Source organism: Bufo bufo, chromosome 4 (genome assembly GCF_905171765.1).
Source record: "Bufo bufo chromosome 4, aBufBuf1.1, whole genome shotgun sequence".
NCBI lineage: Eukaryota > Metazoa > Chordata > Amphibia > Anura > Bufonidae > Bufo > Bufo bufo.
In genome coordinates, this window is record NC_053392.1 from 610,822,149 (window position 1) to 610,847,355 (window position 25,207).

At 42.1% G+C, this 25,207-nt stretch overlaps 1 protein-coding gene across 1 annotated transcript in view; it reads right to left on the bottom strand.

Annotated features, from left to right (window-relative positions):
• Positions 1 to 25,207, bottom strand: part of PLB1 (phospholipase B1) — a 129,755-nt gene that overhangs the window by 18,986 nt on the left and 85,562 nt on the right. The window contains exons 36-50 of the mRNA XM_040430234.1: positions 23,873 to 23,924; positions 22,952 to 23,032; positions 21,330 to 21,395; positions 19,360 to 19,460; positions 18,877 to 18,958; positions 14,903 to 15,007; positions 12,592 to 12,687; positions 11,692 to 11,763; positions 11,022 to 11,099; positions 9,872 to 9,935; positions 9,726 to 9,784; positions 5,908 to 5,975; positions 4,437 to 4,480; positions 4,213 to 4,312; positions 377 to 428 (exon numbers count right to left, since the gene is read on the bottom strand). Of these exons, the coding sequence (XP_040286168.1) occupies positions 377 to 428; positions 4,213 to 4,312; positions 4,437 to 4,480; positions 5,908 to 5,975; positions 9,726 to 9,784; positions 9,872 to 9,935; positions 11,022 to 11,099; positions 11,692 to 11,763; positions 12,592 to 12,687; positions 14,903 to 15,007; positions 18,877 to 18,958; positions 19,360 to 19,460; positions 21,330 to 21,395; positions 22,952 to 23,032; positions 23,873 to 23,924 (1,120 nt within the window). The remainder of the gene's footprint in view (positions 1 to 376; positions 429 to 4,212; positions 4,313 to 4,436; positions 4,481 to 5,907; positions 5,976 to 9,725; positions 9,785 to 9,871; positions 9,936 to 11,021; positions 11,100 to 11,691; positions 11,764 to 12,591; positions 12,688 to 14,902; positions 15,008 to 18,876; positions 18,959 to 19,359; positions 19,461 to 21,329; positions 21,396 to 22,951; positions 23,033 to 23,872; positions 23,925 to 25,207) is intronic.

The window sequence follows — 25,207 nt, forward strand, 5'->3', positions numbered from 1 at the left end:
TCTGTAGCTGTCATTTGGAATGCCAGCTTTCAAACAAGACCAGTTGATGTTTCAAGCTGCTACCATTCAGGAGATAGCAGCATCTAAAGCAGCCCTCCCCCCAGTTCGGGCAGAAAAGTTAACTACTTTTCCCACTGCCTGAGCTGGACTCGGGCAAAACAGTTAGGTGGTTAAAGGGCTTGTCTAACTTGTATTAACTTTCTCTACATGATAAACGCCACTTGTGAGACAACATTTTCATTTTCTTAATTCTCAGATAATCCCTTTAAGAACAAATCAAGCATTATACTATATATGACATAACCTGTAACTTAACCCTCTCATTCCATTCCTCAATTTGTAAAGCAGCAATTGTTAGTACGCTGACAACACTCACTGTGCTCTCCTTCATCTTCTTTACTAGATTCTCAGCTTGGGCAGGGATGTTTCTACATGAAAAACATGACAGCACTTCATTACAGCAACATAAAACCAAGGTCACATTAAGATCTTATATATTATTTAACATAGGAGCAGTATTATAGTAGTTATATTCCTGTACATAGGAGCAGTATTATAGTAGTTATATTCTTGTACATAGGAGCAGTATTATAGTAGTTATATTCTTGTACATAGGAGCAGTATTATAGTAGTTATATTCTTGTACATAGGGGCAGTATTATAGTAGTTATATTCTTGTACATAGGAGCAGTATTATAGTAGTTATATTCTTGTACATAGGAGCAGTATTATAGTAGTTATATTCTTGTACATAGGAGCAGTATTATAGTAGTTATATTCTTGTACATAGGAGGCAGTATTATAGTAGTTATATTCTTGTACATAGGAGGCAGTATTATAGTAGTTATATTCTTGTACATAGGAGGCAGTATTATAGTAGTTATATTCTTGTACATAGGAGACAGTATTATAGTAGTTATATTCTTGTACATAGGAGCAGTATTATAGTAGTTATATTCTTGTACATAGGAGGCAGTATTATAGTAGTTCTATTCTTATACATAGGAGCAGTATTATAGTAGTTCTATTCTTGTACATAGGAGCAGCATTATAGTAGTTATATTCTTGTACATAGGAGCAGTATTATAGTAGTTATATTCTTGTACATAGGAGCAGTATTATAGTAGTTATATTCTTGTACATAGGGGCAGTATTATAGTAGTTATATTCCTGTACATAGGAGGCAGTATTATAGTAGTTCTATTCTTGTACATAGGAGCAGCATTATAGTAGTTATATTCTTGTACAGAGGAGCAGTATTATAGTAGTTATATTCCTGTACATAGGAGGCAGTATTATAGTAGTTATATTCTTGTACATAGGAGCAGTATTATAGTAGTTATATTCTTGTACATAGGAGGCAGTATTATAGTAGTTATAGTCTTGTACATAGAAGCAGTATTATAGTAGTTATATTCTTATACATAGGAGCAGTATTATAGTAGTTATATTCTTGTACATAGGAGCAGTATTATAGTAGTTATATTCTTGTACATAGGAGCAGTATTATAGTAGTTATATTCTTGTACATAGGAGCAGTATTATAGTAGTTATATTCTTGTACATAGGAGCAGTATTATAGTAGTTATATTCTTGTACATAGGAGCAGTATTATAGTAGTTATATTCTTGTACATAGGGGCAGTATTATAGTAGTTATATTCTTGTACATAGGGGCAGTATTATAGTAGTTATATTCCTATACATAGGAGGCAGTATTATAATAGTTATATTCTTGTACATAGGAGCAGTATTATAGTAGTTATATTCTTGTACATAGGGGCAGTATTATAGTAGTTTTATTTTTGTACATAGGAGCAGTATTATAGTAGTTATATTCTTGTACATAGGAGCAGTATTATAGTAGTTATATTCTTGTACATAGGAGCAGTATTATAGTAGTTATATTCTTGTACATAGGAGCAGTATTATAGTAGTTATATTCTTGTACATAGGGGCAGTATTATAGTAGTTATATTCTTGTACATAGGGGCAGTATTATAGTAGTTATATTCCTATACATAGGAGGCAGTATTATAATAGTTATATTCTTGTACATAGGAGCAGTATTATAGTAGTTATATTCTTGTACATAGGAGCAGTATTATAGTAGTTATATTCTTGTACATAGGAGCAGTATTATAGTAGTTTTATTCTTGTACATAGGAGCAGTATTATAGTAGTTATATTCTTGTACATAGGGGCAGTATTATAGTAGTTTTATTTTTGTACATAGGAGCAGTATTATAGTAGTTATATTCTTGTACATAGGGGCAGTATTATAGTAGTTATATTCTTGTACATAGGGGCAGTATTATAGTAGTTATATTCTTGTACATAGGGGCAGTATTATAGTAGTTATATTCCTGTACATAGGAGGCAGTATTATAGTAGTTATATTCTTGTACATAGGAGCAGTATTATAGTAGTTATATTCTTGTACATAGGAGCAGTATTATAGTAGTTTTATTCTTGTACATAGGAGCAGTATTATAGTAGTTTTATTCTTGTACATAGGAGCAGTATTATAGTAGTTATATTCTTGTACATAGGGGCAGTATTATAGTAGTTTTATTTTTGTACATAGGAGCAGTATTATAGTAGTTATATTCTTGTACATAGGGGCAGTATTATAGTAGTTATATTCTTGTACATAGGAGGCAGTATTATAGTAGTTATATTCTTGTACATAGGGGCAGTATTATAGTAGTTATATTCCTGTACATAGGAGGCAGTATTATAATAGTTATATTCTTGTACATAGGGGCAGTATTATAGTAGTTATATTACTGTACATAGGAGGCAGTATTATAGTAGTTATATTCTTGTACATAGGGGCAGTATTATAGTAGTTATATTCCTATACATAGGAGGCAGTATTATAATAGTTATATTCTTGTACATAGGAGCAGTATTATAGTAGTTATATTCTTGTACATAGGAGCAGTATTATAGTAGTTATATTCTTGTACATAGGAGCAGTATTATAGTAGTTTTATTCTTGTACATAGGAGCAGTATTATAGTAGTTATATTCTTGTACATAGGGGCAGTATTATAGTAGTTTTATTTTTGTACATAGGAGCAGTATTATAGTAGTTATATTCTTGTACATAGGGGCAGTATTATAGTAGTTATATTCTTGTACATAGGGGCAGTATTATAGTAGTTATATTCTTGTACATAGGGGCAGTATTATAGTAGTTATATTCCTGTACATAGGAGGCAGTATTATAGTAGTTATATTCTTGTACATAGGAGCAGTATTATAGTAGTTATATTCTTGTACATAGGAGCAGTATTATAGTAGTTTTATTCTTGTACATAGGAGCAGTATTATAGTAGTTATATTCTTGTACATAGGAGCAGTATTATAGTAGTTTTATTCTTGTACATAGGAGCAGTATTATAGTAGTTATATTCTTGTACATAGGGGCAGTATTATAGTAGTTTTATTTTTGTACATAGGAGCAGTATTATAGTAGTTATATTCTTGTACATAGGGGCAGTATTATAGTAGTTATATTCTTGTACATAGGGGCAGTATTATAGTAGTTATATTCTTGTACATAGGGGCAGTATTATAGTAGTTATATTCCTGTACATAGGAGGCAGTATTATAATAGTTATATTCTTGTACATAGGAGCAGTATTATAGTAGTTATATTCTTGTACATACGAGCAGTATTATAGTAGTTATATTCTTGTACATAGGAGCAGTATTATAGTAGTTATATTCTTGTACATAGGGGCAGTATTATAGTAGTTATATTCCTGTACATAGGAGGCAGTATTATAGTAGTTATATTCTTGTACATAGGAGCAGTATTATAGTAGTTATATTCTTGTACATAGGAGCAGTATTATAGTAGTTTTATTCTTGTACATAGGAGCAGTATTATAGTAGTTATATTCCTGTACATAGGAGGCAGTATTATAGTAGTTATATTCTTGTACATAGGAGCAGTATTATAGTAGTTATATTCTTGTACATAGGAGCAGTATTATAGTAGTTTTATTCTTGTACATAGGAGCAGTATTATAGTAGTTATATTCTTGTACATAGGACCAGTATTATAGTAGTTATATTCTTGTACATAGAAGGCAGTATTATAGTTGTTATATTCTACCTAGGGGCAGTTTTATATCTGCATTTTAGTATGTTATATTGTTTCTGGTTTAATAAATGGTATAATTGGATACGTAATACTTACTCAGCTTTGGCTCCGCCAACAGCCACATTGAACATTTGATTAGCTGTGCCAGTACCAGTGGAATATCCCTTTACATTTGGATTGAATTTCTTAAAAATGTCTGAAAAGAATATGGAGAATAGCTGGTTATAAGTAAACAGGATATCAGACTCAAATAAAAATACATGTTAAACTAAATGCTGAGTCTTAATATTACTAGTCAATTGTGTAATGAAATCTGTTACTTGGTAATGTCGTGTAGGTTTCCAGAGTCCCGTCTCCTCCGATACTGCAATGAAAAGTAAAACGTTCACAAGATATTGTGTCTTGGTGCAGATTTCATCTAAGTGGTTGTCCTGTCCCTTTCCTTCTCATCTACAGCAATGGCAGTGGTGATGCTGGGATATCAGACATCTCTTAAAGGGATTGTCTCAGAGTCATGGCATATATCACAAATTAAAGGGGTAATGCCATGACTAATGTAAAAAAAAAATGAATATCAGACATCATATAATACATGGCCAGGGGCGTAGCTATAGGGGCTGCAGAGGTAGCAGTCGCTACCGGGCCCATGAGCCTGAGGGGGCCCAAAGACCCTTGTGCCACATAAGACACTGGCATTATAGAAAGTGCATACTGGTCAATTTACACCTCTGGCTGGAGGGAAGGGGTTAGGTTAAAAATTTGGCATGAGGGGATGCCCTTTCAATGTTTGCCTCAGGCAGCAGCAAGGCTATGTGCTCCCCTGCCCCTTGTCAACAAGCACTGAGGGACAGGGGCCCAAGCTGAACTCTTGCACCAGGGCCCATGAGCTTTTAGCTACGCCCCTGTACATGGCAATCTCTTTTTTACAAAGCTAAAGCCAACCGTGTACATCACGTGGAACCAGAGATCTTCCAATTCATTGCTCCAATTGTTCTGCTAGATTCTTTTCAGGTTGGCAGCATAGGGGGGCGTGTCCTGTCTGCTGCAGCTCTCCCAATCACAGCTTTGGGGGGCGTGTCCTTTCTGCTGTGGCTCTCTCCCTATAACAGCTTAGGGGATGTGTCCTTTCTGCTGTGACTCTCTCCCAATCACAGCTTAGGGGGGCGTGTCCTTTTTGCTGTGGCTCTTTCCCTTTAACTGCCAAAGTTTCTAACAGTAGCTATTGCTGATGGCAGCTGAAGATTTCAACTGATTATTTGTGACCACCTCAGTGAGGTGGACATGACTGGAACCAATAACCCACAGATGCAAACCATTAATGTAGGTCCCACTGGATCTTACAGCTGAACCAATCATTCGTTAGGATAAGGCCCCATTCACATGTCAGTGTCTCTTTAGCAGACCGCAAACCATGGATCTGCAAACACCAGCCATGTGCACCTTGCATCGCAGTGAGGACCCATTGATTTTATTCAGTCCGTGATCTGCAAGATGTGGCCAAAAATAGGACATGTCCTTTTGTGGCCCCCTACACACGGGCCTGGAAACACGCAGAAGGGATTCTGTGTGTTCCTGGGTCCGTGCCACAAAAGATAGGACATCCTATATTTGGCCGCATCATGCGGATTGTGACCCATTGAAGTTAACGGGTCCTCATCACGATGCAGAGTACACACAGCCGGTGTCTGTGCTTTGCGGATCTGCGGTTTGCGGTCTGCAAACGGACACATTGATGTATATGGGGCCTGATACAATAAGAGTTTAGTTAGAGTTGCTTATTACGGTTCTCACCTCCATGAAACGCCTCTCCACTCTGTAGTAAGGGTCACCAGGGATGTTGATTTGGCCCCAAAAGCAGCCTAAAACACAAAGTAAACTGATAAAGCTGCAACCATCATATTAAAAATATATCACATAACATAGAAAATATACAAAATATACGGATTGTCCCACAAAAAATGAGCCTCACACAGCTCCATAGACATACTATAAAAGAATATCGCAATAAAAAGAGGAAAAAAATTCCAGTTTTTATTTTTTTTAAGTAACTTTATAAGCAAAAATATAATTTTTTATAATATTTTCTACTGTTCTAAACATAGAAAGGGAAGCTTTACAACTTAAAATGTGACTGAGATACAGTCACATTTTAACTGGTAAAGCTTCCCTTTCTAAGTTTAGAAAAGTAGAAAATATTATAGAAAATTATATTTTTGCTTATAAAGTTACTTAAAAAAAATAAAAACTGGAATTTTTTTCTCTCTTTTTATTGAGATATTCTTTTATAGTATGTCTATGGAGCTGTGTGAGGCTCATTTTTTGTGGGACAATCCGTAGTTTTCAGAGATACCATTTTGGGATGTTATGACTCTTTGATCACTTTTCATTCATTTTTTTTTGCCATTTTGATTTTTTTCCCCATTATGGCATTTACCTACCGTACCTTATGGGATAAATACTTTTATATTTTAATACTTTGGGTGTTTTAGGATGCAGCAGTGCAAATGATCTTTTTTTTTATTTGTATTATATATTTTTTTACTGTTTTTAAGCCCCCCTAAGGGACCTAACTATGCGATCATTAGATCGCTTCTCCCATACACTACTGTGATTTAATACAGTAGTGTCTGAGAAATTCTGTATATTCCTATGGAGCACTGCCACCTGCAGGCCTCCATAAGACTATACCTGTGATAGACCTGGTAGTCTCCCACAGGCTCCACACTATTTCCACTGACGAACAGCTTTCTTGATCTCAGAGCAATTATTGCATTTAAGTAGAGAATAGGATGTTTTCTGATATACATTTATTTAAAATTCTGCTTGCAGACCTTTATTATATCCATGTAGTAGCCTCTCCCTAAAGAAAAACCCTCACAAATATCATGTGACCTGGCTGTCAGTTAACTTCCCAGGCCTCTAAAAGGTGAATCGCAGTGTACTGGGGAGCAGAACATGTACAGTATATACAGTATTACTACCTGCAGCAGCATCTCGTCATGTCTGTCAGTATCTATGTAGAAGCAGATCTCTATGTGTATTTTTTTAACACTAAACTTTATTAACAACTTAACAACATCACCTAGACACTGGCAGCCATTTTACAACATCACCTAGAGGTAGGCAGCCATGTAAATAGACACAGGAATGTAGTTACTGTAATAACTACAATAAAATAATTATTCCAACACCAATTCTATTTAATTATCACATGGGTGTGTCTGGTGTGCTATATGATGTGGACAGTGTCACATGACTGATGCCATGTTTCAGTTAGGCCATGGATACATTATACAGGACTGATATATAGGTTATACCATTCTACTGCATATAGAGATCAACTGCCTGAAATAAGAAAAATGTGTGTATATTAGAAAATTGTATGATTTCCCATTATATAAACAAATACATTTTAAAAATAAAAAACCCTTTAACTCGTTTTTGCATTTTCATTTTTCTTCCCTATCTTCCTTGAGCCCTAACTTAGGGCTTATTTCTTGCGGGACAAGTTGTACTTTCTAATGGCATCATTTAATATGACATACAATGTAGTGGGAAGCGGGAAAATAACTCCAAATGGGGTGGAATTTGTTCCCACAGCGTTCCCTTTGCGGCAAAACTGACCTGTGCCCTTCATTCTCTGGGTCAGTACGATTACAATAATACCATATATGTATAGGTTTTCTTTATGTCTAAATTGTGTAAAAATAACTATTAAAATAATATGATTTTTTTTACACCACCATATTCTGACCCCCATAACATTTTTATAGTTATATCTACTGAGCTGTGTGGGGGCTCATTTTTTGCAGGACAATCTATAGTTTTTATTGATACCATTTTGGAGTGTGTGACTTTTTGATCACATTTTATAAAAAAAATTTGGGGTAAGAGAAGAGATGAAAAAAAATGCCAAATTGGCCATAAATAACATTTGCCATTATGCCATTTGTTGTATTGGAAAAATACTTTTATATTTTAATAGTAAGGGCGTTTTCAGACGCGGTGATGCCCATGAGGTTTATATTTTTTGTTATTTATGTATTTATTTTTTTAATCTACGGAAAGGGGGGTGATTTTAACTTTTATATATTTTTAAAAATTTTTATATATTTTTAACAGTTTTTTTAAAACTTTTTTTTATGATTTTGAACAATCATGCTCATTTCTCATGTTGGCCTGCCACCTCATCGCCAAAATAAGAATTGCAGCTTCAATACCCTGTGTCTCTTCAGAGAGGCCTTGTGTATTGAATTCAATTGCCGGCATCCTCATTGGCCGCAGAGGATGCCGGTAAGAAGCCCAGAAGCGCGAGCTTCCGGGTTTTTCACCCTTTAGATGCCGTGATCTCACTTGATCACGGCATCTAAAAGCTTTAATGACCGCGATCGGCATTATTGCCGGTCGCAGTTATTAGCTGCGAGTCGCTGCTGTTTCAAACAGCGGAGACCCGCCGGCTATGACACCCACTGCACTTGTAAGTGGGCACCATGTTTGCCCATGGCTGCAGTGCCATACATGTACGGTGCTGGAAGCGAATGGGTTAAGGCTATACCAAATTTTATAGTTTCTATTATGTTTTACTACAAAAAAATAAAAACCTTCAAAAAAAAAAATCTTTGCATCACTCTCACAGCCATGACTTGATGTTTATTTTTTATTATTTATTTCTTTTTAAAATTGGAAAAGGGGGTATCTACATTTTTATATTTTTTTAAATATTTTTAAAAACTTTTTTAGTCCCCATAGAGGACTTGAGTACATTATCTTTTGATCGCTTGTACCATAGACAGCAATAGTATACTATTGCAGTCTACAGTATTTTAATGGCCTCAGGCACAGCTTAACAGGCAGCTTGCTATGGCAGGCCTGGAAGCCTTCACAAGGCCCATTGCTGCCATACCAGCAGATTCTCAGGGCTCCGATCGGACAAGAGAGCCTCCTCCCTCTGTCTAACCCATCAGATGCCATGGTCTCTATTGACAGCGGCATCTGAGAGGTTAAATGACTGGAATCGGGGGCATCTCCAATCCCCATCACTGCCATCGGGTGTCAGGTATATTATATAGCCCCCCCACCCGCTGTGCATGGAGTGAGCTCAGCACGTGAGCCCGCTCCATACAACCTTTTAATGCTGATGGTGTACATGTAAGTGATTATGCAGCAAGGGGTTAAATCAGGTTTATATTGTAGTCATTTCCAAAAAAATGTATTGAAATTTTTCTGTTATACTAGATTCACAGACACTGTTTTCCGGATTTCACTTTTCAGCTTTGCTGTATAGACTGGGATAGAGTTAGCAGAGTCCTTTCACTATCACTAATGAGGGGAAGGTTTAATAGTGACACTCTACACGCAGATATTGAAAGTTTTTTATTCCCCTGGTCTCCACGGTAGGTTGTACTCCGTCACTTCCTCGAGTCTGGGGTAAACCATACACCCTGCTGTGCTGTCTATACAGACAATCCAGGAGAAGTGTACGCTTCCGATATGGTCGCCCCAGGAAAGTTTAAAAATAAAAAAAATATCTGCTACAGGCTGCCAAAAGTTGTGTCTCTACCTCCTCCCGCAGTGTAAATCCTGCCCTTATTACAAAATGAGTGACTTACGGTCAGCGAGTCACCCAGAGCTGCCACCACCTTGATATCTCCTGGACGGAGTTCATGGACTGTAAAATAATGAAGGAGTTAATTACAATGTAGTAGAATGATATAAATATAAGATATACGGTATATATATAATGTTGTCATCTCACCTGACTTGGGAATACTATTAGACACGGATGTGTAACCGCGACACTCAATATCACTGCCCCAGTTCTGTGAGGAAACGGGATTATATTAACAGAGCAGACACTGGAAATGCTGATAATCATAGCAGAGGCGTAAGATCACCTCGGACAGAACTGGGGAAGGGTCATACAAATACCCTTTGATAAACCATGCAAAGAGCCATATCATAAGGGCAAACTAGGCAGTTGTCCAGGGCAGCACAATTTAAAGGGACAAAACATCTTTTCATCTTAATCCCACACCACAAATCGTTTGTTTGGAAGGATCTGCCTTTTGATTTGGTCATCATGGTGTTCGGGGATTGGGGAATCTCTGTGCAGTTAGCCCTATAGACCTAGAAAGGACCCTAGGGTTGTCTTTACTTGATGGGCACTCCAAAACACAGGGGCCCAAGTGCTCAGCTCAGTGCTACGCCCCTTCGAAGAGACAAGCAATTGATGTCTGGAGCCTTAGATTTTTTTTATGAGCCGGTACAGCACTTGCAGGGGCGGAGTGGGAACTTTTAGTGGCCCTGGAAAAAAACTAAACGTGGGCCCATGTTGTAGGTTGGTCCAAATTGATAGAACGTGGGGCAACACAAGTAGGCAAGGCCAACATATGTAGGCAGGGACAACAGAAGTAGGCATAGCCAGCAATACCACAGTGCAGAACAAAATACCGCCCCAACAGACTCAAATACCACAGGGCAGCACAATATACTGCCCCAGAAGAAGCAAATACCACAGGGCAGCACAATATAATATATAATTCCATCAACGTCCTGAGGACAGTGATATAGTTGAATTCAGTAGAGCACCTGCAGCCCCTGGCCAGGGGCATAGGAGAGAATCAGATAGTTATGTGCCCAGTTGGCGGCTGGTGGCCCCCTCTCTAGGCATCAGCCCACAGGTTCTGAGGCCAGTCCAACCCTGAGCGCTTGACTTGCTCCCTAAGAAAGCCGACCAGAAACACTGAGCACTTATCTGGACCACCATGATCAAAACTTATGATATTTCCCAAAACAAATGGGACCCAGCAGAGAGATGGCACCCCCCTTTAAATATACACAAAATCCAGAGGGATCAGCCCAACTAATACGCAGTGAGATGAGGCACATAGTATGGGTGACATTACATTGACAGGCGTTGGCGTGGGCGGTGGGATGGGATAGTTGTAGTTGCTGTTCTGGTAGGTCCTCAGGTACGGCTCAGCCTGAAAAAGGAAGGAAATTTTATAAAATGCACTAAGAGCACAATTCTCTTGGGTCACTTGTCCGATGGCTATGCTGACTTAAAGGACAAGCATCATGGACATGTACTAACACACAGCTGACCAACCGAAGTGAGATCAGCCCAGGTTCTGTGTGTACTAATAGGACGGCGGCCATTTTATTTCTCCTAATGATTGCTCCCCAGATAAAACAAGCCATTAAAACTAATGAAAGGTATTTGGGAATATATTTATAATAAAGTCATATTTAAGTATTTTCATTTTCTTATTTCTCGGAGAACCCCTTTAACATTGACTTGTTAACACTAAAGCTAGGTCTCTGCTCTCCAGGCACCTTTTTTGAATAGATCCCATTTTTTGCATGAGTGTCACGTTTGGCTCCCGGACAATGACTGCCGACTTAGTGCAGATCATGGCTGATATTCAATATGGAGAACAGTAGAGGGTGCTAATGGGTGAGGTCTAGCATAGACTACCTGGCCTCTCCCATACACAAAGGAGGGGGCGCTCTCATTATTCTGCTTGTCTCATGATAGTCGAATCTTCAAATCCATTAACAGCTGAGGCCACCTACCTGCGTAGGACATCTGAGCTGGATGCTCTCAGTAAAATTCATAGTGTCCGACTTTTGGCCAAGAGGCTCCAGCTGGGAAATAAAGGCAAGCTGGGTTAATGAAGGATGAAGGAAAAAAAATAGGTGGCTACCTGGAAACCATCAACAAGCAGGCGGCTACTGCTAACAGATCTGGCTTGTATAAATTAAAGGGGTATTCCAGTTAGATGAAGTTATCCGTTATCCACTGAGGTCTGGTTATTCCTATGTGCTGGGGCCCCTACAATTATGTGTATGAGGGTCCCTTGCACCGGTATGAATGGACTGATGGTTGGGCGTGCATGCCGCCGCTCCATTCAAAGCCTATGGGGTTGATGGAGACAGTTGAGTGCTCTACTGGGCTGTCTCGAGCGAGAGAGAATGCAGCAGCGTAAGAGCTCCACCAGCACTCTGTTAATACCGGGGCTCCGGACCCCCAGTCTCATCATCAAGATAGTGAATAGGGGATAACTTGTTTTAATTGGAATACCCCTTTAAGGGATCCTTCACACACAGAGACCAGACATTTTAATAACATTATTACAAGCATCTTTGGTGCGTTTTTTTGTTACATTTTGTATATATGGGCTTTTTTTCTGCCATTTTTTAGGTTCTATAGAGAAGAAAAAACGCCATATCTGCGTTCAACCCCCAAAATGTAGCAAAAACTCTAAAAACCAAGCTGGTGTGATTGCCACAGTGCTCCTCTCTGACCCCAAGAAGGGAGCACTAAAAGAGCTAAATATAAACACATAATAATCAAAAGTACTGGATCCGTCAACAGCAGCAGCCTGTGGACATTTTCCATAGAAATTGGTAATGAAGACACTGAAGACCTGAATTCTGGAAAGTGACTGCTGTAAAATCCATCAATGCCTTTACCATATTGTTCCAGAGCTGCCTCGCTAGCTGAGAATGAGACTTCTGGCTGAGGTGGAAACAGTCAGGAGCGAGGTAGGAGACATCAGGCTCTCCGGTCTGTATGAAAGACATAATGAAGACTGAATGAAATGATGTGAATTACATTATTATTTGCAAGAAAGTGACTTCATTCAGAAACAGGATCTGAGGTAGACCATAGAGGGCGCCTCCTAGTGTACAGACCTGAGGTAGACCATAGAGGGTGCCTCCTAGTGTACAGACCTGAGGTAGACCATAGAGGGCGCCTCCTAGTGTACAGACCTGAGGTAGACCATTGAGGGCGCCTCCTAGTGTACAGACCTGAGGTAGACCATAGAGGGCGCCTCCTAGTGTACAGACCTGAGGTAGACCATAGAGGGCGCCTCCTAGTGTACAGACCTGAGGTAGACCATAGAGGGTGCCTCCTAGTGTACAGACCTGAGGTAGACCATAGAGGGTGCCTCCTAGTGTACAGACCTGAGGTAGACCAATAGAGGGCGCCTCCTAGTGTACAGACCTGAGGTAGACCATAGAGGGCGCCTCCTAGTGTACAGACCTGAGGTAGACCATAGAGGGCGCCTCCTAGTGTACAGACCTGAGGTAGACCATAGAGGGCGCCTCCTAGTGTACAGACCTGAGGTAGACCATAGAGGGCGCCTCCTAGTGTACAGACCTGAGGTAGACCATAGAGGGCGCCTCCTAGTGTACAGACCTGAGGTAGACCATAGAGGGCGCCTCCTACTGTACAGATCTGAGGGGTAGACCAATAGAGGGCGCCTCCTAGTGTACAGACCTGAGGTAGACCATAGAGGGCGCCTCCTAGTGTACAGACCTGAGGTAGACCATAGAGGGCGCCTCCTAGTGTACAGACCTGAGGTAGACCATATAGGGCGCCTCCTAGTGTACAGACCTGAGGTAGACCATAGAGGGCGCCTCCTAGTGTACAGACCTGAGGTAGACCATAGAGGGTGCCTCCTAGTGTACAGACCTGAGGTAGACCATAGAGGGCGCCTCCTAGTGTACAGACCTGAGGTAGACCATAGAGGGCGCCTCTTAGTGTACAGACCTGAGATAGACCATTGAGGGCGCCTCCTAGTGTACAGACCTGAGGTAGACCATAGAGGGCGCCTCCTAGTGTACAGACCTGAGGTAGACCATAGAGGGCGCCTCCTAGTGTACAGACCTGAGGTAGACCATAGAGGGCGCCTCCTAGTGTACAGACCTGAGGTAGACCATAGAGGGCGCCTCCTAGTGTACAGACCTTAGGTAGACCATAGAGGGCGCCTCCTAGTGTACAGACCTGAGGTAGACCATAGAGGGTGCCTCCTAGTGTACAGATCTGAGGTAGACCCCAGAGGGCACCTCCTAGTGTACAGATCTGAGGTAGATCCTAGAGGGTGCCTCCTGGACAGATCTGCGGTAGACCCCAGAGGGCTCCTCCTACTGTACAGACCTGAGGTAGACCCCAGAGGGCACCTCCTAGTGTACAGATCTGAGGTAGATCCCAGAAGGTGCCTCCTAGTGTACAGATCTGCGGTAGATCCTAGAGGGCGCCTCCTACTGTACAGATCTGAGGTAGAACCCCGGGGGCGCCTCCTACTGTACAGATCTGAGGTAGAACCCCGGGGGCGCCTCCTAGTGTACAGATCTGAGGTAGACCAATAGAGGGCGCCTCCTAGTATACAGATCTGCGGTAGATCCTAGAGGGCGCCTCCTAGTGTACAGATCTGAGGTAGATCCCAGAAGGTGCCTCCTATTGTACAGATCTGAGGTAGAACCCAGAGGGCACCTCCTACTGTACAGATCTGAGGTAGAACCCCGGGGGCGCCTCCTAGTGTACAGATCTGAGGTAGACCCCAGAGGGCACCTCCTACTGTACAGATCTGAGGTAGAATCCCAGGGGCGCCTCCTAGTGTTCAGCCGCCGCCTCAGTCCGCATGCTCCCATACAGTATAATGACCACAAAGATGGGAACAGCTGTCAGATATCAGCTGCTCTTTCTCTATTAAGGACTGGAGCTGCTGCCCGTTGACAGCTGTTCCATGTTATTACAGAATTCGGCATCTGGCTGCATAGGAGGATCCTTTGAACTGCGCAGTGTGACACTGTAAAGCATGGGGGATTACCAATGTATACCACGGACTCCAGGGGATGATTGTGGGCACCAAACTAACGGACCCAAGGACTTTTAGGGGGCTCCAAACCAGAAACAATCAGACCAGAAACTACACCACCAAACTATTGGCCATCAGAGAGTCCATTTCCCAGTGGTGAGGACAGAAGCATGGCTTACCACGAGATGTGGGATTTTCGGTTGCCGGAAAAATGGCTGGAGAACGACGGTGAAGTCTTCTCTGGTGTCGTATCTTCCAGAATCGATGAAATGTTGGAGACTGTGCTGCAAAGGGCAGAAAACGTAAAGGAGTTGTCCAGGATTATAAAAACATGGCTGCCTTCTTCAAGAAACGGCGCCACGCCTGTCCACGGGCTGTATCTGGTATTGCAGCTCAGCTCCATTGAAAGTGAAAGGAGCTGAGCTGCAGTACTATACACAGCCAGCATACAGGGGTGGCGCTGTTCTAGGAAGAAAGAAGCCATGTTTTTCTCATAGAAACATAGAAACATAGAATGTGTCGGCAGATAAGAACCATTTGGCCCATCTAGTCTGCCCAATATACTGAATACTATGGATAGCCCCCGGCCCTATCTTATATGAAGGATGGCCTTATGCCTATCCCATGCATGCTTAAACCCCTTCACTGTATTTGCAGCTACCACTTCTGCAGGAAGGCTATTCCATGCATCCACTACTCTCTCAGTAAAGTAATACTTCCTTATATTACTTTTAAACCTTTGCCCCTCTAATTTAAAACTGTGTCCTCTTGTGGTAGTTTTTCTTCTTTTAAATATGCTCTCTTCCTTTACCGAGTTGATTCCCTTTATGTATTTAAAAGTTTCTATCATATCCCCTCTGTCTCTTCTTTCTTCCAAGCTATACATATTAAGGTCCTTTAACCTTTCCTGGTAAGTTTTATCCTGCAATCCATGTACTAGTTTAGTAGCTCTTCTCTGAACTCTCTCTAGAGTATCTATATCCTTCTGGAGATATGGCCTCCAGTACTGCGCACAATACTCCAAGTGAGGTCTCACCAGTGTTCTGTACAGCGGCATAAGCACTTCACTCTTTCTACTGCTTATACCTCTCCCTATACATCCAAGCATTCTGCTGGCATTTCGTGCTGCTCTATTACATTGTCTTCCCACCTTTAAGTCTTCTGAAATAATTACTCCTAAATCCCTTTCCTCAGATACTGAGGTCAGGACTGTGTCAAATATTCTATATTCTGCCCTTGGGTTTTTACGCCCCAGGTGCATTATCTTGCACTTATCCACATTAAATTTCAGTTTCCAGAGTTCTGACCATTCTTCTAGTTTTCCTAAATCCTTTTCCATTTGGCGTTTCCCTCCAGGAACATCAACCCTGTTACATATCTTTGTGTCATCAGCAAAAAGACAAACCTTACCAGCGAGGCCTTTTGCAATATCACTTATGAAGATATTAAACAAAATCGGTCCCAGTACAGATCCCTGTGGAACCCCACTGGTAACATTACCTTGTTTTGAATGTTCTCCATTGACTACAACCCTCTGTTGTCTGTCACTCAGCCACTGCCTAATCCACTCAACAATATGGGAGTCCATGCTCAATGACTGCAGTTTATTGATAAGTCTTCTATGTGGGACAGTGTCAAAAGCCTTACTAAAATCTAGATAAGCGATGTCTACTGCACCTCCACCGTCTATTATTTTATTCACCCAGTCAAAAAAATCTATAAGATTTGTTTGACATGATCTCCCTGAAGTAAACCCATGTTGTTTTTCATCTTGCAATCCATGGGATTTTAGATGTTCCACAATCCGATCCTTTAATAGGGTTTCCATTAATTTGCCTACTATTGATGTCAGACTCACTGGTCTATAGTTGCTCGATTCCTCCCTACTACCTTTCTTGTGAATGGGCACGACATTTGCCAATTTCCAATCTTCCGGGACGACTCCTGTTACTAATGATTGGTTAAATAAATCTGTTAACGGTTTTGCCAGCTCACCACTAAGCTCTTTTAATAATTTTGGGTGTATCTCATCAGGCCCCTGTGACTTATCTGTCTTCACCTTAGACAGCAAACTTAGAACATCTTCCTCTGTAAAGATACATGCATCAAACTATTTAATAGTCATCCTTTCTAGTGGAGGTCCTTCTCCTTTTTCTTTTGTAAAAACTGAACAGAAGTATTCATTAAGGCAGTCGGCTAGCCCTTTATTCTCTTCTACATACCTTCCGTCCTTTGTTTTTAATTTAGTTATTCCTTGTTTTAATTTCCTTTTTTCATTTATATATCTGAAGAATGTCTTATCCCCTTTTTTCATAGACTGAGCTAGTTTTTCTTCTGCCTGCGCTTTAGAAGTTCTTATAACTTGCTTGGCCTCTCTCTGCCTAATCTTGTAGATTTCCTTATCTTCATTGTTCTGGTTTTTTTTATAATTACAAAATGCTAGCTTTTTATTTTTAATGATTTGGGCCACTTCTGCTGAGTACCACAGTGGTCTCCTCCTTTTTTTGCTTTTACTGACGAGTCTAATGCAATTTTCTGTTGCCTTCAATAATGCACCTTTTAAGTAGTCCCATTTCTCCTGGACTCCATGTGATCCGTTCCAGTCTGATAAGGACTCATTTATGACTAATTTCATTTTTGAAAAGTCTGTTTTTCTAAAATCTAAAACTTTTGTTTTTGTGTGATGGGACTCTTTCACAGTTTCATCCTAGACAAAGTCGTTCTTCAGATCCACCATGGCACTCCTGACGTGTTTATCCTAGTAAATAACGCTATCCCCTTAAAATGTTATTCTGTTAATCTGTTATTCCTCATGGAAATATAGGAATACACTGACGAGTGGCTGTTACCATTCCCCGGTCATACGCAGTCTGACACGGGCAGCACTGACTGGTAACACAGTAGTCATTGTAGTCATACATTTCTAGAGGAGGAATAACAGAGGAACGACACAATGCAAAGTTCTGAGTCAGGCCTCAAGCACACGACAGTATTTTTTCACGGTCCGCAAAACGGGGTTCCGTTGTTCCGTTTCCGTTTTTTTTTTCCGTGTGTCTTCCTTGATTTTTGGAGGATCGCCAGACATGAAGGAAAGTGAAAAAAAATCTAAGTCAAGTTTGCCTTGCAAATGATAGGAAAAAAACGGACGCGCGGACGCGGATGACAATCTTGTGTGCCTCCGTGTTTTTTCACGGACCCATTGACTTGAATGGGTCTGCGAACCGTTGTCCGTGAAAAAAATAGGACAGGTCATATTTTTTTGACGGATTGGAAAGACGGATCACGGACGCGGATGACAAACGGTGCATTATCCGAGTTTTCAACGGACCCATTGAAAGTCAATGGGTCCGCAGAAAATCACGGAAAAGGGAACAACGGACACGGAACACAACAACGGTCGTGTGCATGAGGCCTAAGGCTCCATTCACACGTCCGTGGTGTGTTGCGGACCCGCAAATTGCGGGTCCGCAACACACCCGCCCGACACCCCTATAGAAACGCCTATTTCTTGTCCGCAGCTGCGCACACGAATAGGACATGCTCTATCTATTTGCGGAGCTGCGGACCCAAAGATCGGGGCCGCGCTCCGCAAATGCGGATGCGGACAGCACACTGTGTGCTGTCCGCATCCATTCCGTCCCCATAGAGAATGAATGGGTCCGCACCCGTTCCGCAAAATTGCGGAACGGATGCGGACCCATTTTGCGGACGTGTGAATGGAGCCTAAAGATGCTCCAGAGTATTTCAGCTGACAGGTTCGGCACCTTATAAGGCCTCGTCCACATTTTCGTGTCAGTTTTATTTTACGTCCTTGAAAAACAAAAACGTCCTTGTTTCATCCGTAAAGATGTCAGTGACGGATCCGTGTTTGGTCCGTGTGTCCATTTTTACCCTCCGTGTGTCATCTATAATCCATGGACGCTGCTGAGCTGAAAATTAATTTCCAGAGTCTTCAGTGAATAACGGACGCAACACGGATGCCTATGATTTTCACGGACCCATAGACTTCATCACGGACCAAAGTAGTGCATGTGTCCGTGATTCATTTTTCTGACCCACGGTGTGAACGGACACGTTCAAATCAATGGGTATGTGCGGAGAATGCGGATAGCGCGCGTTGGTGAAAAACGGAAATGTGGACGAGACCTAATACCTGATAGGCATGGTTGACGTTCTTAAGATCTTCGAGCTCTTGAGCATTCGACTGGACACTCAGTAGACAGGGACACAGCATACTAGAAGAGAAAAGCGCAATACGTGTTACATGGACTCACATCCGCGCTCCGCGTTAGGTCCGTGTCTGTATTATTTCACTACTAGGTAAAAAATATTCCTTAAAATTTATCTCCACCAGTGAGGTTTTATATGACGTCATTAACTGGGTACTATATGGTGGTATTATGTGGGCTGTACATGGCATCATTAGCTTGGCGGCACTATATGGCAGTATTAAATAGTCTGATATTACGATGAACCCTCCTATTTTCTGCACATATTTCATTAGCCATGTATCTTGCTGGTTTTGTGGCGGGCAGGAGGACTTATTTCCCCCTCGATATGGGGCGACCTCTTTAGGCAGCACAGAAACGGTGCCCACAGACGGCTGAGGGAAGGGGCACAGCTGCAGGAGCGTTACCTTGTGATCAGACTCGGACAATTCACACGGTTGTCCAGCACCGCTTCTCTTAGCGGCATGATGTCCATCACCTCCACCAGGTTGACATAGGCCCTGGGAACCTGTATAAAGAAATACACAACAGTGACAATACGCTCATACGGGACATCATTTTAATCTGCCACAAATCTGTCTCATTTTGCTGCAGATTTCACCCCAATTCATTGCAAAGAGCGCCATCCACAGTGGAAATCCGCAGCATAAATTTACGGAGGATTTAATATCTGCGCCACAGGTCAGTTTTGCCAAGAGCACATTCTCTATGCTGGTAGCGTAATACACTGCGGATTTACCGCATACAAATCCCCTTGGTATATCCTTAGGATCATGGGTTCACCACCAATGAGGCCAGTTGAAGCAATTGCCTCAGGCGGCAAAACCTAGAGACAAGTGGGGACAGTGGCAGGGCTGTGGCAATATCTCTCTATATTCAAACAGTAGGGCTCCTCCAGCCCTAGGGCGCCGTTTCAATCAGGCTAGGTGAAGATATGTTCACACACAGCAGATTTGGTGCAGACATTTCTGCAAATGTAGATCAGTTCCATACAAGTGAATGGGGTTGTTTCAGCAGTAAGTGCATAGATTTATGAAAATCCCTTTACTAGGGGTTCCATCAACCCGCCTTACTCATAGCTCGCCTTCCAATATACTGGATCGGCCGCTCTGGAACCCCGTCACGTGATGCTTCTCTTTGGAAAACCCTACATCCGCCTACATCACGTCCTTCAGTCGGAACACCAGGTTACCTTTCTGGTCGGGGACCTGGTCATGTGACGCTCCTCTTCTGAAAGTCGAGCTTCTGCTGTAGTCACGTCCTTTACTGGGTTTCTGGCCTTGGCTATGGACGGGACCAGGGGTGCGCCTAGCCTTTCTGCTGCCTGAGGCAAAAACTGAAACGGTGCCCCCCACAATGCCAATTTCTTAACCTAACCCCTTTGCCACAATGAAAATACTCATTGCCCATGGCCCTTCCGCTGCCCCCCTCTTGCCCCTACCTGCTGCTGCCTGGGGTGATGGCCTCACTTGGCCTCATTGGTGGTGCGCCCCTGGACAGGACGTCACTTCTGCTGTAGACGCGTCCAGAACTATTACTCTCCCTGACGCTTGCACAGATGAGGGGGATCCAGATTTTTGTGCATGCGCCATAGAGGGGAATGGTTCTGGCCCTGTCCGCAGCCCAAACCAGAAACCTGGTAAAGGACGTGATGTCGGTGGAAGTAGGGTTTTCAGAAGAGGAGTGTCACATGACCAGGTTCCCAAGAGGCCGATCCACGCAATTTCGGAACGCATGTGCAGATATGGTGGATTCAGGATTTGCGCATGCGCCAGAGAGAGGAATAGTTTTGTCCCTGTCCTCAGCAGAAGTGACTTGCCATCCACAGACCAAACCGGAGACCTGGTAAAGGACATGAAGTCGGCGGATGCAGGATTTTCAGAAGAGGGGAGTCACATGACCAGGTTCCTGAGCGGCCGATCCACGCAATTTCAGAATGGTAAGTCTATTACAACCTTTCTCCTATAGGTGAGTTATGTGTAATTAAGGTAGGTTAGTGTTCCATAAAACCCCTTTAAGTGTCGGGGATCGTTGGTTCCTGTGATCCCAGCAGCTTCAGCACCTGCTTCAGCACTAGAAAAGCAAAGTGCTCCAGAATAAGCCCCTGAATGGTCGCCATAAAAAGGTATAATAGCGGTCATTAAGGGAATGAAAATACTGGTCCACAGATATGCGGGTCGATCGTCACCACCCCGCCTCCGCTTGTGATCCGGATGACTGAGTGCTAGGACCTGCAGCCGTCAGCTGTGATCTGTAGGGGACCTGGCACCACAGGTGGAATGAAGCATTACATGGCTCTGACTGACATCGATGGGCTGTCCATGCAACGTCCGGACCCTTGTGGTATGTGGTTTACCGCTTCTGTCTGAGTATATACCTCTTTATGTAGTATATCCAGAGCCCTCCGGATGTTGGTGGTATAAGTTGTCGGTGAGAACACATTCTGAAGAGGAGACGAGAAGAACATTAGTTGAAGTGTGAGATACAATGCGCATTGAAGAAGTATTCACATCCGCTTAAAGATTCATCCTACTGTGTCCATGTAAATTCTATTATTTATTGCCACCACCAGGGGGAACTCTACATATCCCATACAGTTCAATACTAGCAGTATATATCTGTATGTAGTGAGCTCCACCTAGTGGTGGCTGTATATATCTATATGCAGTAAGCTCCTGAACTTCCTCTAGTGGTGGCTGTATATATCTTATGCAGTAATCTCCTGAGCTCCCTCTAGTGGTGGTTGTATATATCTGTATGTAGTAATCTCCTGAGCTCCCTCTAGTGGTGGCTGTATATATATGTATGCAGTAATCTCCTCAGCTCCCTCTAGTGATGGCTGTATATATCTGTATATAGTAATCTCCTGAGCTCCCTCTAGTGGTGGCTGTATATATATGTATGCAGTAATCTCCTGAGCTCCCTTTAGTGATGGCTGTATATATCTGTATATAGTAATCTCCTGAGCTCCCTCTAGTGGTGGATATATATATATATATATATATATATATATATCTGTATGCAGTAATATCCTGAGCTTCCTCTAGTGGTGGCTGTATATATCTGTATGCAGTAATCTCCTGAGCTCCCTCTAGTGGTGGCTGTATATATCTGTATGCAGTAGTCTCCTGAGCTCCCTCTAGTGGTGGCTGTATATATCTGTATGCAGTAATCTCCTGAGCTCCCTCTAGTGGTGGTTGTATATATCTGTATGTAGTAATCTCCTGAGCTCCCTCTAGTGGTGGCTGTATATATCTGTATGCAGTAATCTCCTGAGCTCCCTCTAGTGGTGGTTGTATATATCTGTATGCAGTAATCTCCTGAGATCCCTCTAGTGGTGGCTGTATATATCTGTATATAGTAATCTCCTGAGCTCTCTCTAGTGTTGGCTGTATATATCTGTATGCAGTAATCTCCTGAACTCCCTCTAGTGGTGGCTGTATATATCTGTATGCAGTAATCTCCTGAACTCCCTCTAGTGGTGGCTGTATATATCTGCATGCAGTAATCTCCTGAGCTCCCTCTAGTGGTGGATATATATCTGTATGCAGTAATCTCATGAGCTCCCTCTTGTGCTGGATATATATATATATATATATATATATATATATATATATATATCTGTATGCAGTTACCTCACCCTAGTGGTGGCTCTATATATCTGTCTGTAGTAAGTTCCTGAGCTCCCTCTAATGGTGGTTCTATATATCTGTTTGCAGTGAGCTTCTCCTAGTGATGTCTGTATATATCTGTATTCAGTAAGCTCCCCTAAGTGCTGGCTGTATATATGTGTCTGCAATAAGCTCCCCCTAGTGGTGACTGCAGATAATTATAATATAACTATGTGCATACAGGAGATTTGGAGCTTTATATTAGAGAAAATGGAGCCCTGACCACTATAAAGATACATTATGACCTGATGTCTGTATGATGAGTGTATGGGGCCCGATGGTTCCAGTCTGTGATACATTGTTGCACTGTTACCATCTCGTGACTTACGCTGTCTGTACAGGAGGCACACAGGTCATTGGCGCCAACAAAAACTGTGATCACTTTCCAGTCATTGTTGAAATTAATTCTCTGCAAAATATTGTAGATTTATTTATTATCAATATTTTATAGTTATATTTACAGCTACTGTATATTTAATATTTCCCAAATTAAACTCCACCCGAACCATCTTGGTTCCCCCTGTTCTTTCATCTTTTTAGTTTATACTTTTTTAAGGCTACAATGGTGAAACATATCTTCAAATAGTCATTTAGCAGGATGCAAGGTTGGTATTAAGGTGGGGGGAGGGGGTGCGGTGGCCCCTGCATCTCACTATTTTCACCCCTTTCATTTACAAGACAGTAAATCTCCTAAAGGCGAGTTTTTGGGTTTAGTGCAGAAACCCTTTAAAGAGCACATTTCAGCAGGATCAACCCTATCAAACTAAGCATACTGCCTAGTATAGTTTATCCTGCTGACTGAAATGATACCTGGACGGTGAAAATTGCTTGAGGTGTTTCCGACAAAAAAGACTGCTATTCTTTATGCCATTGTGGCCAACAATCCAACAATGGAAAGTAGAGAAGCTGAAGTGCACCCTGGGGCTAGGCCCCGCCCTCAGTGCACTGAAGCCCTTAATTGCATAAAGAATAAGCCTTTTTTTTTTCTTCCTCGGGAACGCTGCACTGCAACCAACTTTCACAAGACAGGTATCATTATAATCAGCAGGATCAACCTCACCTGATGTAATGGAGATGATCCTGCTGAACAATGCTCCTTAAAGGGGCTCCATTGTAATACCACAAACAGCCTGTAAAGAGGTGTGGTGCTGTTTTAAGCAGAAACCAGCCATGTTTATCTAACCCTGAACAATCCCTTTAAGTTTGGCTCTGACAACCTTGACATTTCTGAGATCATGCAGTGACCTACCGCGTCTTCTCTCATCTTGTCAACCAGATCTTGTGCCTGGGTGGGCATATCACTGCAAAGCAACAAGACATTTTTTTTTCTGTCAGAGCCACATCTTCCAGAGTGCACGACAGCAGAGGACTCTCAGACCAGACACTGAACCAGCAGGGGGCGCAGAGAAAAGCCAGAGCCACTAAGCAAGCATTGCTTGTGCTCTGGGAGGACCCAGCTTGTCCCCATAAAATATGGCCAGCCATTGAATTGAATGGGCAGCATGTAATACTACACTTCCCCTGTAGTGGCCGCTGCTTCCACCAGCGGTGCGCTGTGTTTAGAGAGGCGGCTGTCTGTATGAAGCAAAATCTCTTGTGATACAATTCTTGTTATGAATGCAAGATGGAGCCCAGGCCCCCTTGAGATCTCTGCCGTTTATGCCCAGCATGCAGCATGGTATCATAGCTTTGAAAGAAGGCGGAAGTATATAGAAGAAAGGATTCTATATAGAAGAAGAGGGAATGTACTCTAGTTTCCCTGTTCCCACAAGAGATCAGTCAGAGAGGTTATGACACCGGCATTATAGGGGTTAATAGCTGTTTTACTACAGGCTGTAAAGCAAGCACTTATCTGTTGTTGTAGGTATACATCAGTCTGCTCAGGAGCAAAGTACAGGGCGATATAGGAAATCCTAACATGACCCAGTGCTCAGACCCTGGGCACTGCGACAAAAATATCGTAAGGTTTTTATATACATTACATTTTCCTCTCTGGTAGCGCCCCCTGCTGTTTATCCTCATGGTCCACCTTCTCCTGCATTCAGCCTGAAACTGGCCTCATTGGTGGTGCGCCCCTGTCTGCTCCCTTCACCTTCCCATAGTGATCTCATAGAAAGGCCGTGAAGAAGCCCAGACACCGTTCATTAATCCCTACTTCTGAATTCATCGAGGTATATAGCGCTATCTCTCTCAAAACAAGGAAATTGTGGGGGGAATACATACCATGGGTATCTGCGGGGACTATATGTGAGCGACTGTGCAGAAGAGGAAGGGGTTAACAAGTGCTAATTGCAATGCACCCTGGGAGATGCAGACGCTCGATGAGCTGCTGCCCACCCACATAAAAGGGAGAAAGTTTGCCAAATGTGAGTAAAAACAGTTAAAAATTCAAGGAAAATCCCTTTAAACAGATAATTTTATAATTCTGCCCCCCCCCCCATCCCCCCCCGGTCTGAATGGTTAGGAATCAAATGACCGGTATGGCGTCCCTGACGATATTCTAGCTCAGTGCTTTCAAACTGTGACTCTTCAGCTCTTGTGAAACTACAACTCTCAACATTCCAGACAGTCTGAGACTTTCAGA